Source organism: Papio anubis, chromosome 20 (assembly GCF_008728515.1).
Source record: "Papio anubis isolate 15944 chromosome 20, Panubis1.0, whole genome shotgun sequence".
NCBI classification, from domain to species: domain Eukaryota; kingdom Metazoa; phylum Chordata; class Mammalia; order Primates; family Cercopithecidae; genus Papio; species Papio anubis.
The window spans coordinates 3,582,994-3,602,908 of NC_044995.1; the positions used below are offsets into that span (position 1 = coordinate 3,582,994).

At 51.7% G+C, this 19,915-nt stretch overlaps 2 protein-coding genes across 6 annotated transcripts in view; both read right to left on the reverse strand.

The window, feature by feature from the left end:
- Positions 1-14,713, reverse strand: part of CLASRP (CLK4 associating serine/arginine rich protein) — a 33,141-nt gene extending 18,428 nt beyond the window's left edge. For all 3 annotated transcript variants that reach the window (XR_641011.3, XM_003915695.4, XM_009194711.3), the window contains exons 1-3: positions 14,589-14,713; positions 13,395-13,522; positions 574-671 (exon numbers count right to left, since the gene is read on the reverse strand). Coding sequence is in view for 2 of the 3 variants with exons in the window: in XM_003915695.4 (XP_003915744.1) it covers positions 574-671; positions 13,395-13,493 (197 nt within the window). In the remaining variant the exon portion in view is untranslated. The remainder of the gene's footprint in view (positions 1-573; positions 672-13,394; positions 13,523-14,588) is intronic.
- A 1,387-nt stretch (positions 14,714-16,100) lies between these two features.
- The window catches only part of RELB (RELB proto-oncogene, NF-kB subunit), a 41,666-nt gene continuing 37,851 nt past the window's right edge, over positions 16,101-19,915 (reverse strand). For all 3 annotated transcript variants that reach the window (XM_031659161.1, XM_031659162.1, XM_031659160.1), the window contains one exon: positions 16,101-16,885. In XM_031659161.1, the coding sequence (XP_031515021.1) occupies positions 16,506-16,885 (380 nt within the window). In that variant the 3' untranslated portion in view covers positions 16,101-16,505. The remainder of the gene's footprint in view (positions 16,886-19,915) is intronic.

Genomic DNA, 19,915 nt, shown 5'->3' on the forward strand with positions numbered 1-19,915 from the left:
AACCTCAGCGTCCACACTGCCCAGGACACAAAGCGCCTGCTCCCTGCCAGCTGAGGCTTGGAAGCCTGGCCCTCAGCCCGCTTTGGTCCCCATGCCATGGCCCTCACCTCAACCCCCAGCTCTCAGTCCCTTCCGCTGCAAGCCTCCCTGGATCCATATTCAGGCTCCTGGGACCTGAAACGTCACCAGGACCCCATTTCTCAGAACCAAGCAATAGTGGGGAACTTGAACCAGGTCCTAGCGGGTATTTGAGGGGCAGGCCTCAGGCACCCTGAGACAGCCCTGGTCTGGCAACCTACTCTCTGCTTCCTCGGGCCCTCTGGCCCTGGCTCCACCCATTTCTAAGTCCTCCAACCAAGACCGCTACTCTGGGGCCTCCACCCCAACCCCTGCTCATTGTTCTTACACCCTGTGACTATCACCTTCACAGGTGGGTCACGCCTTCCCTGCCTCTGAGTCCCCAAACATCTGTCCATACTTCAGTCTCTGCTCCAGACTCTACACCACCCCAGGTCGGTTCTGACTCCCAGTCTTCAGTCACAGACACTCCCCTGCCTCCCGTATGAGTCTTACATATTAACAGGGCTCTCAGCGGCCAGGGCGACTGCAGAATCCAGGTGCACCTTGCAAGCTCGGCCATGTACCTGCAGGAACTGGGCTGGGTCTTTCTTCTGCAGGGGTAAACAGGACTGAGGTCACCACCCAACAGAGCTCCAAACCCCACCCCCTCAAACACAACCCAGCTTAGCAGCGAGCTCACTTCTAAGGTCAAGTGGGCCATACCTCAGAGGTGAACCAACCTGCTAACCTTTAGAAATAAGGGAATTGGCTAGGCACGGAGGCTCACGCCTGTAATCTCAACACTTTGGGAGGCCAAGGCAGGTGGGTCACCTAAAGTCAGGAGTTCCAGACCAACATGGCGAAACCCAGGCTCTACTAAAAATACAAAAAAATTAGCTGGGCGTGGTGACACATGCCCGTAATCCCAGCTACTTGGGAGCCTGAGGCAGAAGAATCGCTTGAACCTGGGAGGCGGAAGTTGCAGTGAGCTGAAATTATGTCACCGCACTCTAGCCTGGGTGACAGAGTAAGACTCTATCTCAAAAAAAGAAAAAAAAAAGAAAGTAAATAAGGAATTTGTTCCTCTCGAGGTGGTGGCCAGTACGAAGACCTCGCTCTCTAAAATATCAGTGCCCACAACTCTTTACCTCCCATCCTCAGGGACATTCATTTAGAGACGGGTGTGGGCACTCCAGCCTGGACCAGACTGCATCCGCACGTGGAAAGATGACCAACATCATTAGCCATCAGGGAAATGCCAATCAGAACCACAAGATACCACTTCACCCATACTAGGCTGGCTGACATGGAAAGGACAGACTATAACAAGTAGTAGGTCGGGCGCAGTAGCTCGCCCCTGTAATCCCAGCCCTTTGGGAGGCCGAGGCAGGCGGATCACCTGAGGTCAGGAGTTCGAGACCAGCCTGGCCAACATGGTGAAACCCTGTCTCTACTAAAAATACAAAAATTAGTTAACATAGGCAGGCGCCTGTAATCCCATTACTTGGGAGGCTGAGGCAAGAACGCTGAACCTGGGAGGCAGAGGTAGGCCAGGCAAACCGAGACGCTATTGCACTCCAGCCTGGGGGACAAGAGCAAGCACCCATCTCAAAAAAAAAGTAGTGACAAGAATGTAGAGAAATCAGGTTCTTCAACTGGAGTGCAATGGCGCGATCTCAGCTCACTGCAACCTCCACTCCCAGGCCCAAGAGATTCTCCCTGGGCCTTCAGCCTCCCAAGAAGCTGGGATTAACAAGCATGTGCCACCACGCCTCGCTAAGTTTGTATTTTTTTTTGAGACGGAGTCTCGCCTCTGTTGCCCAGGCTGGAGTGTGCAGTGGCCGGATCTCAGCTCACTGCAAGCCTCTGCCTCCCGGTTTACGCCATTCTTCCCTGCCCCAGCCTCCCAAGTAGCTGGGACTACAGGCGCTCACACTGCCCGCTAGTTTTTGTATTTTTTTTTTGAGACAGAGTCTCGCTCTGTCGCCTAAGCTGGAGTGCAGTGGCCGGATCTCGCTTCACAGCAGGCTCCTCGGGCCCCGAGTTTACCATTCTCCTGCCTCAGCCCCTCCCCATAGGGCGCCCGGGCCCCACTGCCCGCTAGTTTTTGTATTTTTAGTAGACGGGTTTCACCATGTTAGCCAGGATGGTCTCTGACCTCCTGACCTCGTGATCCACCCTGCCTCAGCCTCCCAAAGTGCTGGGATTGGTGGCTTGAGCCACCGTGACCCGCTGTTTTTTTTTTTTTTTTTTTTTGAGACTGAGTCTGGCTCTGTCGCCCCAGGCTGGAGTGCAGTGGCCGGATCTCAGCTCACTGCAAGTTCCTCCCCGGGTTTACGCCATTCTCCTGCTTCAGCCTCCCAAGCAGCTGGGACTATTGCGGCTCACCACTGGGCCGGTTAGTTTTTTTGTATTTTTAGTAGAGACTGGCTCTTCACCCATGTTAGCCAGGATGGTCTCGGGCCTCCTGACCTTGTGATCCACCCCGCCTCGGGCCTCCCAAAGTGCTGGGATTACAGGCTTGAGCCACCGCTGCCTGGCCAATTTTGTATTTTTGATAGAGATGGGTTCTCCACTGGTCAGCTGGTCTGAACTCTCAACCTCAGGCATCCACCCTACCAGTCTCCCAAAGTGCTGGGATTGTATGCAGTTTTCACTGTGCCCGCCTCAAGTTTTAACAATACCAAGGCCATTATGAATTACTTCTAATTCTCACCTTTGTGTATATACCCAAAAGAATCTCGAAACAGGTACTCAAATACTTGTACACAAACATTCCTAGCAGCATTATTCACAATAGCCAGAAGGTGGGAACAACCTAAAGGTCCTTAATGGATGAACAGAGTATCAACAAAATGTGGACCATCCACACAGTGGAATATTATTCAGCAATGAAAAGGAATAAAGTTCTGCTATCTGCTACAACATGGACGAGCCTCAAAAACATTCTGCTAAGCGACCAAAGCCAGTCACAAAAGGCCACCCATTGTGCAATCCCATTTCTATGCAATGTCCAGAAGAAAACCACAGAGGTCAGAGGAGATCAGCTGGAGGGAGTTGTGGGACTCACTCGCGGGGCCAGGTACAGGGTTTCTTTTTTTTTGAGACAGAGTTCCTTGGTTTCTCTGGGTTTCTGTCACCCAGGCTGGCGTGCAGTGACACTATCTCAGATCACTGTAACCTCTGCCTCCCAGGTTCAGGTGATTCTCCTGCTTCCGCCTCCCGAGTAGCTAGAACTGCAGGTGCCCACCACCACGCCCAGCTCATTTTTTCTAATTTTAGGAAAGCCTTGGTTTCACCATGTTGGCCAGGCTGGTCTCGAACTCCTGACCTCAAGAGATCCATTTGCCTTGGCCTCCAAAGGGCTGGGATTACAGGCGTGAGCCACCGTGCCAGTCGGGGCTTCTTTTTGGGGTAACGAAAATGTTCTAACGTTTGATTGTGGTGATAGCTGCACAATCCATGCTGAAAAGCACTGAATTACATCCTTCAATGAGCGAACTGTGAACTTTATCTCAATGAGCTGTTTGTAAAAACAACCAAAAAGAAAAGAAAAAAAAAGTCCAAAGGGCACTAAGTCCCTACCACTGTTATGCATGAGCCAAAAAAAAAAAAAAAAAAAAAAACAGCTACTAAGACAGGGAAGACTGTCCCGAGTTGATGGCCCTCAGGTCTTTGCCTTTGTGCAGGGGTCACAAGTCCAAGTCATCGTAAGAGTGTCATGATCAGAAGAAAATCTGGCAACTCCCACGACTGAGCTTCCAGAGAGCTGGGCCCTGGATGACTTCTCGCTGGGTGCTCCCAGAGGAGCCTACCAGAGCCGTAGGAGCGGCTGCTGTGCTGTCCATGAAATCCTGACCCAGCTCCCAGTGACATACACCCAGAGTCCAGTCACTTCTCACCCCCTCACCCCCAGCCCCATCCAACATCCCCTCTCACCTGGACCACCTTGTCCCTGGGCTCTGTCTCCAGGTGATTCACTGACACTTGTTGGGCCACACTCCACCCCCCACCCCCCACCCCCTGACAGCTCAGCCCTCACAGGTGCTGGCCTGTCCCTCTCTGACTTCTCCCCTCCCCTACTCTGCTCCAGGCACACTGGCCCTCATGCCATCCTTGGGCGTTCCAGACATGCCCCGCACTTCTGCTCAGGACCTCTGCGCTTGCTGCTCCCCCGTTTATTTCAGATCTCCTCCTAAAAGCCGTCCTCAGTGACCCTATCTAAATAGCTCCCCACTTATCTATGCAAGCTCCTTCGCTCTGTGGCTTTATTGAGATGTAATTCACATACCACACAATTCACTCACTGAACTCCACTTGTGTTCTTTTGAGCACCTGCTACCACCTGCCTCTAGGCCTAATATTCATCCATCACTTTTCTCCCATGCTAGAACGCAACTCCCAGGAGGCAGGGCTCTGTTTTGGCTGCTATAACCCTAGAGCCTAGAACAGGGCCTGACTCACAGCAGGCGCTTGAGAACACCCAAAGAAGGAAAGAGAGGAATAATCCTTACTAACAGATGAGGACTCTGAGCCCCTTCAGGAAAAAAATGCCAGCTCCAAGTTTCCAAGCTTCTGTACCTCCTCACTCTGTCTCCATCTCCAACCCCAGCCCTCAGCTGGCAGATGAGCAGGTGCAGTCCGGGCTGGAAGGAGTTGAGTCACTCACCAGGGACCACGGCTAATACCGGCTAGTTTCAACCCCGCACTCACGACGTGCCAGGTGCTGGGCTGCTGTAACTCTCATTTCACACCTAAAGAAAATTGACTCTAAGGAACGCTCAAAACCACAGGCCCAGCGAGGTGGCGCTGCTGGAGTCACCTCCTCACGCTGCACCTCACCTGCCTCCCTGGATCCCTTAGCTGATTCCTCAGCTGGGGCCACACAGCGCACCCTACTCCCTCTGCCCTGGGACAGGCCAGCCAAGTCCAAGGTCAAGATCCCATCACACTCCTGAGGCTGTTCCAGGCCAAATGCCCTGTTCCCACAGCCAGGACGCATGGGACACTGTTTGCAGGACAGAATTTGGCAGGTACAAGGAAGCTACTGGCAGGGTCAGCTTCACAGAAAGGAAAAAGCACTGAGCTGGGAGTAAACACCTGGAGTCCAGGGCCTGGTTCTGTTGGGAGATTCTGGAAAAGTCAATGAACCCTACAAAAAACCAGGCACTGTTTTATGTGTACTGGCTCACTCGAATGTCACAACCATGGGAGAAACATACTATTCTGTTTTTTTTTTTTTTGAGACCGAGTCTTGCTCAGTCGCCCAGGCTGGAGTGCAGTGGTGCGATCTTGGCTCACTGCAACCTCTGCCTCCCGGGTTCATGCCATCCTCCTGCCTCAGCCTCCCAAGTAGCTGGGACTACAGGCGCCCGCCACCTCGACCACCTAATTTTCTTTTTTTGTATTTTTAGTAGAGACGGGGTTTCACCGTGTTAGTCAGGATGGTCTCAATCTCCTGACCTTGTGGTCCACCCGCCTCGGCCTCCCAAAGTGCTGGGATTACAGGCGTGAGCCACCACGCCCAGCCCCCCCCCTTTTTTTTTTGAGGCAGAGTCTTTCTATGTCACCCAGGCTGGAGTGTACTGGTGCGATCTCGGCTCACTGGAACCTCTGCCTCCCAAGTTCAAGCGATTCTCCTGCCTCAGCCTCCTGATTAGCTGGGATTACAGGTGCCCGCCACCACACTTCGTTAATTTTGGTATTTTTAGTAGAGATGGGGTTTCACCATGTTGGCTAGACTGGTCTCGAACTACTGACCTCGTGATCTGCCCGCCTCGGCCTCCCAAAGTGCTGACACTACAGGTGTGAGCCACCACACCTGGCCAGAAGGTACTATTCTTTTTTTCTTTTTTTTTTGAGACGGAGTCTCGCTCTGTTGCCCAGGCTGGAGTGCAGTGGCCAGATCTCAGTTCACTGCAAGCTCCGCCTCCCGGGTTTACACCATTCTCCCGTCTCAGCCTCCCGTGTAGCTGGGACTACAGGCGCCCGCCACCACGCCCGGCTAGTTTTTTTTTTTTTTTTTTTTGTATTTTTTTTAGTAGAGACGGGGTTTCACCGTGTTAGCCAGCATGGTCTCAATCTCCTGACCTCGTGACCCGCCCAGCTCGGCCTCCCGAAGTGCTGGGATTACATTTTTTTTTTTTTTTTTTGAGACAGAGTCTCACTCTGTTGCCCAGACTAAAGTGCAAGTAGCATGATCTCAGCTCACTTCCACCTCCACCTCCCAGGTTCACGCGATTCTCCTGCCTCAGCCTCCCGAGTAGCTGGGACTACAGGTGAACGCCACCACACTTGGCTAATTTTAGTATTTTTAGCAGAGATGGGGTTTCACCATATTGGCCAGGCTGGTCTCGAACTCCTGACCTCATGATCTGCCTGTCTCAGCCTCCCAAAGTGCTGGGATTACAGGCATGAGCCACCACGCCCAGCTGATACTATTCTTATGCCCATGTTACAGATGAGCAAACTGAGGCTCAGAGCCATGGGGCTCTGAATACTGTAAAGACCACATTTTCTTTCTCGATGTATCCCTCAATGGACATTTAGCTTGCATCCACGTCTTGGCTATTGTGAATAATGCTATAATGAACGTAAGTGCATAAGTGTTTTCAAGATCCAAAAATCCACTTTTTTTTTTTTGGAGCAGAGTTTCGCTCTTGCTGCCCAGGCTGAGCTGCAATGGCACGATCTCGGCTCACCGCAATCTCTGCCTCCCGGGTTCTCCTGCCCCAACCTCCCGAGTAGCTGGGATTACAGGCATGCACCACAATGCCCGGCTAATTCTGTATTTTTAGTAGAGATGAGGTTTCTCCATGTTGGTGAGGCTTGTCTGGAACTCCTGACCTCAGGTGATCTGCCCACCTCAGGTGATCTGCCCGCCTCAGCCTCCCAAAGTGTTGGTATTACAGGCGTGAGTCACCGCGCCCTGCCTAAAACCAACTCTTAACCACTGGATCATCCTGTCTCTAGGATCAGATTGGGTCAGAGGAGTTCATGAAGTTGCTCATTCATTCATTCAACTGTTAAGCAGGCCTCGTGCTAGGGTATGGCGGTAACTGAGATAGCCCTGGCCCCGCCCTCACGGGCTCACAGTCCAGTGTGGGAGACAGACTTGTCCCCACATCAGGACACCTAGAGTGGACAGCGCTGAGATGGGGGCCCACAGTGGGAACACCTGACCCAGACTTTGGGGGTCAGTCTGGAGCTTCCTGGAGGAGACCACACCTGAGCTGCGACCCGTTTACTTCTCATTTCCATATCAACAAAGGATTCTGTTTCTTTATCCAAACCACTGATTAAAATGGAAAGTAGACAAGGACAGAAGCAATGACAGAACCGGAGTCTGCTTGGGACTGAAGACAGGGAGAGAAAGCAGGCACCAAGGACAAATCAGGAAGAGAAACCAACTGCATCTGGACACGCTCATTCAGCCTGCCACAATCTACCGCAGCTTCACTGACACTCGCTCCACAGCCTCCGCTCTCGGCCCAAGACTGAGTATGAGAGCCCCCTCCTCAAAGTAGCCATCAGCCATGGCCCAGCCATACCCCACAGCTTGGCAGCCCAGATTGGAAGGCAGGTCACGTTCACATACAGGGACAATGGCTGCTTGTACAGGCCTGCACCACAAAGCACCCATAGACATTGGTTCTTTGAGCTCTTTCCCGTTATCCAGTGAGAGGGGCTGATCGTCACCACTGTCCTGAAAGGGAATACAATGCAGCAAGCTCCCTTGCTAACAGGGAAGGGGCCTGGAGTCCCAGCTCCACCCTTCCTTCCTCTGCACCATCCCTCCACCTGGATCCAAACTCCAGCTCTAGCAGGAACAGTAACGTCAATAACAAGAACTAATATTTACTGAGCAATAGCGACGCTGGCCAGGCCTCTCTCAGCGGTCTGTACGTCCAACACTCCAGCAACATCGAGGGACGTGCTCTTGCCTCCGCTGTTTGTGGCAAACCATTAATTGGCAACCAACATCTATTCCCTTTCCTACAACAGTAATAGAACTCCAAATATATCTGGTCAGGGCGACCCAAAATAAAGTCTATACCTCTTAGCCTTCCTTACAGCTTTTCACAAGACTACTTCCTGGTCAGCAGGGGAGGAGTGGAAATGTTACAGGAAAACATCCAGAAACTTTTTTTTTTTTTAAGACAGGGTCTTACTCTCCCACTCAGGCTGGAGTGCAGTGGTACAATCACAGCTCGCTGCAGCCTCCACCTCCTGGGCTCAAGAGATCCTCTCACCTCAGCCTCTTGAGGAGCTGAGACTGCAGATGCACGCCACCATGCCTGGCTAATTTTTGTATATTTTGGTATTGACTGGGTTTCACCATGTTGTCCAGGCTGGTCTCGAACTCCTGGGCTCAAGCAATCCTCCTGCCTCGGCCTCCCAAAGTGCTGGGATTACAAGCGTGAGCCACCACACCTGGCTTAGAAACTTTCTCAACGAATGGTATGAGCGCATTGCCCCTTTTCCTCCCCTCTCCCTCACTGCTGGAGAGAATGAAGACATGATGGCCACAGCCTCTTAGACCTTGACGCAACAATGGGAAGGGAAGCTGTGCCCAGGAGAACAAAACAGAAGCAGCTTAGGTCCCTCAGCTAACTGGCTACCTTTTGGCTTTTCTGTGACTAAGAAATAAACGTCTCTCTTGTTTAAGCCACTGATAGATGTTCTAGGTTTGTTAGAGCCAAAGCTGATTGTCCATGTGACATCATTTCACATGTGGAATAGGAAATGGGTTCAGGGAGACAGTCACTTGCCCACGTCACGCTATAGGTAAGTGGGATCGCTAGAATTTGAACCCAGAGCCCCATGACTCCCAAATTCTAAGGACTAACCATGATGGTATCTCGCCTCCTGGCTGTGTCGCCTTGGGCAAGTCGCCTCACCTTTCCTTTTTGAGACAGGGTCTCACTCTGTCACCCAGGTTCCAGTGCAGTGGTGCAATCACAGCTCACTGTAGCCCCACCCTCCCAGGTCTCATCTTGCCTCTGCCTCCCGAGTAGCTGAGACCACAGGCATACGCCACCAAATCTGGCTAATTTTTTTTTTTTTTTTTGAGACGGAGTCTTGCTCTGTGCCCCAGGCTGGAGTGCAGTGGCACGATCTCGGCTCACTGCAAGCTCCGCCCCCCGGGTTCACGCCATTCTCCTGCCTCAGCCTCCTGAATAGCTGGGACTACAAGTGCCCGCCATCACGCCCGGCTAGTTTTTTGTATTTTTAGTAGAGACGGGGTTTCACGGTGTTAGCCAGGATGGTCTCGATCTCCTGACCTCGTGTTCCGCCCGCCTCAGCCTCCCAAAGTGCTGGGATTACAGGCTTGAGCCACCGCGCCCAGCCCTGGCTAATTTTTTAAAATTATTTTTTGCAGAGATGGGGTCTTGCTATGCCTCACCTTTTTGAACCTCTATTTCTGCACGATAAGGCACAGGTGAAAAGCTTAGAGAGCTTAAGTGTCAGAGACTGGGTTACAGTGCCAGCTCTGCCCTCGTGCTGTGTGACTGTAAGCCACGCATCTCTGTGCTCCAGTTTTGTCCTCTGTAAAATGGAAATAATAAGAACCACCTCCTAGTCTGGGGTGTGGCTTTGATGAAGCGGAGATACAAGCCAAGTAGTTAGCACAGTGGTTACCAGAGAACTGCTCAACAGCGTTAGCTGTTATCGTGGCATCACCTTTAACACAGGCATGATTAATACCCACCTCCCAGGCCTGTTAAAAGGACTACTATGCCAAGTTGGTGGGCACTGGGTCTGGCACACCATGGGCCCTTAAAAAACGGCAGCTAGGCCGGGTGTGGTGGCTCACGTCTGTAATCCCAGCACTTTGGGAGGCCAAGGTGGGCGGATCACTTGAGGTCAGGAGTTGGAGACCAGCCTGGCCAACATGGTGAAACCCCGTCTCTACTAAAAATACAAAAATTAGCCAGGCGTGGGGGCGGGAACCTATAGTCCCAGCTGCTTGGGAGGCTAAGGCAGGAGAATTGCTTGAACCCAGGATGCGAAGGTTGCACTGAGCTGAGATCATGCCACTGCACTCCGGCCTGGGTGACAGAGTAAGACTCCATCTCAAAAAAAAAAAAAAAAAAAGGCAGCTATTAATTCCTGAGTGCTGTGTTCCTAGGCCAGTGCTGGGGCCTCAGCTATGACCCACAGAGCCCCAGGCCTTGCTCTCATGGCCACATCATTCTGATGCTATCAAAGATGAGCTCTCTCTTTAGCCCTCTGGTTCCTTCCTGGGTGGTAGAGGCAAGTGAAGAGCTCTTAGAGCTTCCTCTTCTCTGCTGAGTGGAGGTTAAGAGCGGTCTCTGTCTCACAGGTGACTGCAGGGGATTCAAAAAAAATCCTGCATCTAAAGCCCTCTCACATGGCTTCAGGGTGCCTGTGAAGGATCAATTAAATGGTTAATTACTATTGTTAATATTGTTTTATTCATCTATTCTTTCAAACTGTATTTGACGGACCCAACCCTACGGTACAAATGTGACCCAAATACTACTAGCCCCAGGCTCACAGAGCTGGGTATGTGCATATACGTATGAATGGATAAGCATATTTTATACACACACGCACACACACTGTTAAGTATTCCTTATCTGAAGTGCTTGGGATCAGAAATGTTTTGGATTTTTTCAGATTTTGGAATATTTGCCTATTCATAATGAGATATCTTAGGGATGGCACCCAAGTCCAAAGACCGAATTCATTTATACTTTATAAGCACAGCCTGAAGGTAACTGTATACAATATTTTAAATAATTTTGTGCATGAAACGAAGTTTGTGTTAAGTACTTATATATGAAACTTTCCACTTGTAGTGCGGCATCGTGTCAGTACGCAGACAGTTTCAGATTTTGGAGCTAGCCGGGCGCGGTGGCTCACGCCTGTAATCCCAGCACTTTGGGAGGCCGAGGCAAGCAAATCACCTGTGGTCGGGAGTTCAAGACCAGCCTGACCAACATGGTGAAACCCTGTCTCTGGCCGGGCACGGTGGCTCAAGCCTGTAATCCCAGCACTTTGGGAGGCCGAGGCGGGTGGATCACGAGGTCAGGAGATCGAGACCATCCTGGCTAACATGGTGAAACCCCGTCTCTACTAAAAATACAAAAAACTAGCCGGGCAAGGTGGCGGGCGCCTGTAGTCCCAGCTACTCCGGAGGCTGAGGCAGGAGAATGGCGTAAACCCGGGAGGCGGAGCTTGCAGTGAGCAGAGATCCGGCCACTGCACTCCAGCCCGGGCTACAGAGCAAGACTCCGTCTCAAAAAAAAAAAAAAAAAAAGAAACCCTGTCTCTACAAAAAGTACAAAAATTAGCCAGGCATAGTGGCACACACCTGTAATTCCAGCTACTCAGGAGGTTGACTGAGGCAGGAGAAGAGCGTGAACCTGGGGGGTGGAGGTTGCAGCGAGTTGAGATCACACCACTGCACTCCAGCCTGGGCAACTGAGCAAGATTCTGTCTCAAAAAAAAAAAAAAAAGAAAACTTGGAGCATTTCGGATTTTGAATTAGGGATGTTCAACCTGTGTATGCGTATGTGCGAGTGTGCAAGTGTGTGTGTGTATTTTTTTTGAGGTGGAGTCTCACTGTTGCCCAGGCTGGAGAGCAATGCAACCTCTGCCTCCCAGGTTCAAGCAATTCTCCTGCCTCAGCCTCCCAAGTAGCTGGGATTACAGATGCACGCCACCACGCCTGGCTAATTTTTGTATTTTTAGTAGAGACGAGGTTTCACCATGTTAGCCCAGGCTGGTCTCAAACTCTTGACCTGAGGTGATCCACCCACCTCGGCCTTCCAAAATGCTGGGATTACAGGCATGAGCCTCCACACCAGGCCCATGTACGTGTATCTTAAGTGTGTTAAATTCCACAAAGGGGAAGGAAAGGGAGCTACGATTACGGCATCTTTAGAGGACACCTGACTGAGCTCGGGAAACAAGACTCCTCTGAGGACTGAGATCTGACAGATGAGCAGTAGTTAACCAGGTATGGGAAGAGCTCATACAAAGGTCCTGTGGCTGGGGAGTGCTTGGGTCAGTGGAGGAATAGCAAGGAGGCCAAAATGACTTGTGCAAAGGAACAAGGCAGAGTGTGGGGTGGTGTGAGTCTGGAGGAGGGGCAAAGACCAGGCCATGCAGGACCCTAAAGGCCACAGTGAGGAGCCTAGGCTTTCTCTCAAGGGTACTTAGAAGCCATAGAGGTGCTGTGAGCAAGAAAGGGACAGGGTCAGTTTTGCGCTTTAGAAAGGCCTCTTGGACTCTTCTAGGGAGGATAGACTGGAGGAGCCAGGACTGGAGGCCAGCGGACCAGAGAGGAGGCTGGGGCAGTAATACAGGAGCAAATGGAAAATGTCTATATAAATGTCATCTGACAGGAAAACTGAACCTAGTAAACAGGTGCCATTTCAAGCTGGGATCCCAAGGAGACAGAGGAGTTAAACAGGTGAGGAGGGGGTAATACAGGCCAAAGCCCCGTGGTGGCAGAAATCGAAGGCCAGTGGAGCTGTCCACGGATGAAGCTCAGTGGTCAGACCACAAGGGTCTTTTAGGCCAGGGATAGTTTGGTCTTCCCCCCAAAACAACTGAAGCATCAAACAGGAGAGGGAAGTGGTCAGGTTTCACTTAATATTCACTCCTTTTTTTTTTTTTTCCTTTTTTTTGAGACAGAATCTAGCTCTGTCACCCAGGCTGGAGTGCAGTGGCGCCATCTCCGTGCACTGCAGCTTCCCCCTCCCAGGCTAAGCAATTCTCGTGCCTCAGCCTCCCGAGTAGCTGGGACTACATGCACACACCACTAAGCCTGGCTAATTTATGTATCTTTAGTAGAGACGGGATTTCACCATTTTCGCCAGGCTGGTCTCGAACTCGTGACCTCAGGTGATCCGCCCACCTCGGCCTCCCAAAGTGCTGGGATTACAGGTGTGAGCCACCGTGCCCAGCCAACTTAATACTCACTCCTATTGTGTGCCAAGCCAAACCTCAAGAGTGGCTGAGCTCTTCTGGGAATGGGGAACCCAGCAAAAAGCAAAACAGACAACGTTCTGGAGGTGGCCAGTCTAACGTCAGGACTGCTCTGAGGATTACAGAGACTTCCCTTTTTCTTGCTAACACCAGATCGGCACTGAGAGGCCACACCAAACGACACAGTATGTTACAACAAACAGAAGCTCTTGGGTTCCTAACAATGATTATGCTCAAGAAAAGATTAATGAATATACTCCTGAGGAAATAAGCCTCTTGTCTTGACATACTTCCAAGCCCAGATTTTACCAGGATGACCTGTGTCCCCCAAACTAGGGTCCCCCACCCCAGACGAAAGGCCAGTTACTCACGATCTTTTCATAATACTCCCGTCTCCGCTCCGCCCTCTTCTTGTAGTCGACCATCATGCCTCGAAGTTTCCGCTCATGCTTCCGAGCCTCGTGCCACATTGTGGTGAGGCCAAGCCTGGGGCCTCAACCTGAGGGATGAAGGGACCAGGAAAGTCAGATGGGCTGTGCAAACCGTATGGGCAGAATCAAAGTCATCTAACAAGTTGGTGACAGAGTCGATCCCAAACAACACATCGATTAGCTTCAGGGAGCAGAAGTGAAGCTGCAGAACGGTATGCCAGATGTTCAAGTCCATCCCTAACAACTTCGATCTGGCGACTTGGGCATTCTAAAAAACCCTTAGGTGATTCTGAGGTGAGCATCCCTGGGAAAGGGGTGTCCTACATTCCATGCGCTGGAGTCGGGGATGAAAGTTTTGAAACATCAGTAGGGTCAGTAGTTTGAAGTAGGGTCAGACGGCAAACCCTGAGCACCTAAGGCTGGAGCTCAAGGGAAAGAGAAGAGCTGAAAAGGCTCCCACTAGGGGCCATGCGTGGGTATGAGTCTGGGTGCTAGAGGGATAAGGAAGGTAAGGATGAAGGCAGGTGGAGGAAATCGGAGAAAGCCTTTAAGGGAACAGTGCAGTTGCATGAAGGTGGAGGTCGAGGACAGGTGAAGGGCGTGGCGGAAGATGAAGATGCTAGAGGGAGTGGGAACACGGGAAGGGAGTGTTGCAAGGAGACCAGAGTGAAGTTGAGGTCTAAAGATGGGATCTAGATGGCAGGGTGTGGAGAGTACCCAAGGAAAAAGAGGGTAGAGCTTGAGAGAGGCGGAGTTGGCTGACGGGAGGGCGTGGGCTGAGCTTGGGGGCAGGGCTTGTGGGAAAGGGAGGAGACCGAAGGTTTGGACAGGGCTTGTGGATCGCGTCGCGGCCTGAGGATTTGGGCTGGATTGTTTTTTTTTTTTGACATGGGGGCGGGGACTGTGATAAGCTGTTGGGCCGAAGGCCGAGTCCGACGCGGCAACTTCTGGCCCACAGCCGGGGCACGGGCGCGGCCTGAGGCCCGTCAGGCCGAATAGGGCGAGGGACGAGCGATCCTCGGGGCCGGGACGCAGCAGAAGCCTACAGCAGTATGGGAAAAGCCTAAGGAAAGGGAGAAGCTGGGCTGACGCCTGCCCGAAAACCGGGAGGTCGAGCCCGCCGCCTGCACTCACCGGCCAGTCTCCGCCTCCCAAAGCTGCGCTCGCGCGCTGCCCGCACAGGAAGCGGAAATGAACGGCCGCGCTAGGGGGAGGAGGCGGAGCGTGGTGGAGCTCTGCACAGCGCAGTTCCGCCGACGTGAGGGGCGGGTCCTAGGGTTGAGAGGGGCGGGGTCAGAGGAAGAAGCGGTAGAACCGAGAAGGGAAGAGCTTGGATGCTTTATCTTTTTATCTTTTTAATTTTATTTATTTATTTTTATTTTTATTTATTTTTTTTTTGGATTGCAAAAATTTATTAAAATTGGAGACACTGTTTTAATCTTCTTGTGCCATGAGACTCCATCAGGCTGTCTACAAAGACCATTGGGAGACTGAGGATCACTTGAGCCCAGAAGTCTGAGGCTGTAGTAAGCTTCAGAGGGCCACTGCACTCCAGCTTGGGTGAGGAAAGACCCTGTCTTTCAAGCGGTAAGCTGCATGCTTGCTTGCTGTGGTCATTAAAAACCCTAGTTTAGGATAACAGGTCTGCCTGTTTGAAGATGAAAAATAATCCCATTTAAAATTTGCCCTACTCCATTTCCATTTCAGTCACATTTCAACTTTTAAACAGCTAATCACTCCCATCTACAGATTAAGATGTATATGCCACTAAAACCTTTTGCCACCTTAAAAATTTCCTTGAGGCCGGGCGCGGTGGCTCAAGCCTGTAATCCCAGCACTTTGGGAGGCCGAAACGGGTGGATCACGAGGTCAGGAGATCGAGACCATCGTGGCGAACACGGTGAAACCCCGGCTCTACTAAAAAATCCAAAAATCTAGCCGGGCGAGGTGGCGGACGCCTGTAGTCCCAGCTACTCGGGAGGCTGAGGCAGGAGAATGGCGTAAACCCGGGAGGCGGAGCTTGCAGTGAGCTGAGATCCGGCCGCTGCACTCCAGCCTGGGCGACAGAGCCAGACTCCATCTCAAAAAAAAAAAATTTCCTTGAAAGTTTAAACTAACCTGCATTTCTTCAAGCATGAAATCTGAGTCCTGAAATTAAGGGACAATACACAGTAAGACAACTTGCATACAATTAAGGGTAACCCAAAATCTCCAAACACTATAGAATGACTGTATTCCCCTTTTCAGGGCATAAACTAGAATGTTACAGCCATCTTTTTATCTTTTTTATTTTTTATTTTTTTTTTTTCTGAGACGGAGTCTGTCTTTGTCGCCCAGGCTAGAGTGGCGCGATCTAGGCTCACTGCAACCTTTGCCTCCTGGGTTCAAGCGATTCTCCCACCTCAGCCTCGCGAGTAGCTGGGACTACAGGCATGCGCCACCATGCCCAGCTAATTTTTGTATTTTTTGTAGAGACTAGGTTTCGTCTTGTTGCCCAGGCTGATCTCAAACTCGTGAGCTCAAGCGATCCTCCCGCCTTGGCCTCCCAAAGTGCTGGGATGACAGGCCTGAGCCCCCAGCCAGGAGGCTTTCTTTGCTACGTAAGGAACTAGGGCGTTTCCCAAGCGCAGAATAGACGAAACCCCCGAGGCTCAAAAACTCATCTTTATTGGGAAGACTCTGAACAACCAACCTACCCCCCACCCTCAAGTCTGGGGAGGAAGGGCCGGGCATCTGCCCCCTCCTCCCATATGTACAATCTTTTCCGAATCCTACTGGAGAAGGTTCCCCGACATGTGGTGACAGAGGCAGCTTTAACAAGCTAGTGCACGGGAGCCATGTCCCTTTTCCTCTCCGGACTCAGTTTCCTCATCTGCAAAATGGGCTCAAGGGGAAACCCGTGCAACGGAGCTTCTCGCCAAGGCTTGAATATGTCCATTTCAGAAGCATGAGGAAGGGCCAAGGGGATGGGGGTGCTAGACATCCTGGTTGGGATTGCACAGCTCCTCCACCTCCCTCCCCACCCAGTGCCCCTCCTCTGGCATCGAGGGGCTACGTGGCTTCAGGCCCCGGGGATAGGAGGCCGCCCCCAAAGGCCGCCTCGCGGTACTGATTGGGGAACATGTTGCTGCCCACGAGGCTGGCGGTGCCTCCATCCCCGGGGCCCGGGGCCTGGTACGAGTCCAGCGTCAGCGGTTCAGGGCCAGGGGGCTCCCCAACCACAGCCCCGGCACTGCATACAACAGCGCTAGCATGTGGCGGTGCTGGGGGCAGCAGGTCCAGCATGGTGAAGAGTGTGGGGGCCGTAGGGTCGTAGGCAAAGCCATCATCCAGGAGGTCAGGCCCGCCAGGGGGCTCCAGGCCGGGCAGGGACACGGTGCCAGAGAAGAAGTCAGGGTCTGGCAGCAGGGCTGACGGCGGGAGGAACGGGCCTACGGGGATGAAGACAGAGAAGTGTAGTGTGATTTAGGGCCAACTTCTGACCAGGCCCTAATTCAAATGCCCCACTTCCTGCAAAATGTGATATCAAGGTGGCCTTTTTTTTTATTTTTGAGATGGAATCTCATTCTGTCGCCCAGGCTGGAAGGCAGTCGTGTACTCTTGGCTCACTGCAACCTCTTCCTCCCCGGTTCAAGTCGATTCCCCTGCTTCAGTCTCCCGAGTAGCTGGAACTACAGGCACGTGCCACGCCCAGCTAATTATTCTTTTTAGTAGAGATGGGGTTTCATCACATTTGCCAGGCTGGTCTCGAACTCCTGACCTCAGGTGATCCACCTGCCTCAGCCTCCCAAAGTGCTGGGATTACAGGTATGAGCCACCAAGCCTGGCCTTAAGGTGCCATCTTAATCCCAAGGAGAATCCATGTGGGACTATCACCATTCTCAGATAATAACTAAATTGAAGGCCAAGAATGTAGCCTTCTGGCATGGTGGTTCACACCTGTAATCCCAACACAACATAGCAGACCCTGTCTCTACGAAAAAATTATTTAAAAGTTAGCTGGATGTGGTGGTGCACGCCTGTAGTCCCAGCCACTTGGCAGGCTGAGGCAGAGGGATTGCTTGAGCCCAGTTTGAGGCTGCAGGGAAGTATGATTACATCACTGCACTCCAGCCTGGGCAACAGAGCAAGACCTTGTCTCTAAAAGTAGTGATAATAAGAAGCAAACTAAGGCACTGAGGGCACTGAGGGAAAGTCAGTGGAAGGCTCACACAACTGTTGTGGAACTAGCATGTGAAACCATGCTCCTACACAGCTGTGGAGAGTTTTCCCTGAGAGTGAGGAAGGAGAAGACGTTCCAAAGCCCCCCAACATACAGAGACAACCCAAAAAGTGAAATCTCCAGACCATGGGAGACACAAGTTGGGAAGTCACCAGTCCCAAAATTGTCAGAAAAAATAAATGTCGGCCGGGCGCGGTGGCTCAAGCCTGTAATCCCAGCACTTTGGGAGGCCGAGACGGGCGGATCACGAGGTCAGGAGATCGAGACCATCCTGGCTAACAAGGTGAAACCCCGTCTCTACTAAAAAAATACAAAAAACTAGCCGGGCGAGGTGGCGGACGTCTGTAGTCCCAGCTACTCGGGAGGCTGACGCAGGAGAATGGCATAAACCCGGGAGGTGGAGCTTGCAGTGAGCTGAGATCCGGCCACTGCACTCCAGCCTGGGCGACAGAGCGAGACTCCGTCTCAAAAAAAAAAAAAAAATGTCATTCTTAGGCATAATGGGGACTTAAGAAAAAATAACAATCAAATCAAAAAGTTTCATTATAAGAGGGATTCTCTGGCCAGGCATGGTGGCTCACACCTGTAATCCCAGCACTTTGGTGGGCCGAGGCAGGCAGATTACCTAAGGTCAGAAGTTCAAGATCAGCCTGGCCAACATGGCAAAACCCTGGCTCTCCCAAAAATACAAAAATTAATTGGGCGTGGTGGTAGGCGCCTGTAATCCCAGCTACTCGGGAGACTGAGGCAGGAGAATCACTTGAACCTGGGAGGCGGATGTTGCAGTGAGCCGAGATTGCGCCACTGCACTCCAGCCTAGGCAACAGAGCAAGACTGTCTCAAAAAAAAAAAAGAGGGACTCTCTTTTTTTTTTTTTTTTTTTTGAGAACGGGTCTCGCCCTGCCCCCCAGGCTGGAGTGCAGTGGCCAGATCTCGGCTCACTGCAAGCTCTGCCTCCCGGGTTCACGCCATTCTCCTGCCTCAGCCTCCTGAGTAGCTGGGACTACAGGCGCCCGCCACCTCGCCCGGCTAGTTTTTTGTATTTTTTAGTAGAGACAGGGTTTCACCGTGTCAGCCAGGATGGTCTCGATCTCCTGACCTTGTGATCCTCCCGTCTCGGCCTCCCAAAGTGCTGGGATTACAGGCTTGAGCCACCGCGCCCGGCCTTAAGAGGGACTCTCTTTTTGGAACAAGACAAACCTTAGAGACACAAGGCTACTGGGACTCTTTTCTAGCCTTCCTTGCAGCCTGATGCGATCATGTGACTAAGTTCTGCTAACTGGAATGTGGGCATAATGGCTGGAGTTACAACAGCCATCTTGCACCATGAGATGGCAAACTGAAAATGACAGAAGCCTGGGTCTCTCGATGATCATGCAGTTACCAGACCATCCCTGGAACACACCTACAGACTGTTTTTTGTTTCTTGTTTTTGCCTTGTCACCAGGCGGGAGCACAGTGGCACCATCTTGGCTCACTGCAACCTCCACCTTTTGGGTTCATATGATTCTCCTGCCTCAGCCTCCCAAGTAGCTGGGACTACAGGCATGTGCCACCACACCCAGCTAACTTTTGTGTTTTTAGTAGAGATGGAGTTTCACCACGTTGGCCAGGATGGTCTCTCTCCCTTGACCTCGTGATCTACCTGCCTTGGCGTCCCAATATGCTGGGATTACAGGTGTAAGCCACAGTGCCAGGCATGTTTTTTGTTGTTGTTGTTTTGAGAAGGGTCTCGTTCTGTCGCTCAGGCTAAAGTGCAGTGATGCAATCTTGGCTCCCTGCAACCTCCACCTCCTGGGTTCAAGTGATTCTCCTGCCTCAGCCTCTGAGTAGCTGGGACTACAGATGTGCACCACCACACTTGGCTAATTTTTGTATTTTTAGTAGAAACAGGGTTTTACCATATTGGCCAGGCTGGTCTCAAACTCCTGGCCTGAAGCAGTCCACCCACCTTAGCGTCCCAAAGTGCTGAGATTATAGGCATGGGCCACTTTCAGTCCCTATGGACTATTTATGTGAGACAAGAAATAACGTTCCATCCTGTTGAAGCCCCTGTTATTTTGGGTTTTGCTGTAAATGCAGTTAAATGTGATCACAGGTTGGGTGCAGTGGCTCATGCATGTAATCCCAGCACTTTGGGAGGCTGAGACAAGCAGATCACTTGAGGTCAGGAGTTCGGGACCAACCTGGCCAACATGGTGAAACCCCGTCTCTACTAAAAATACAAAAATTAGCTGGG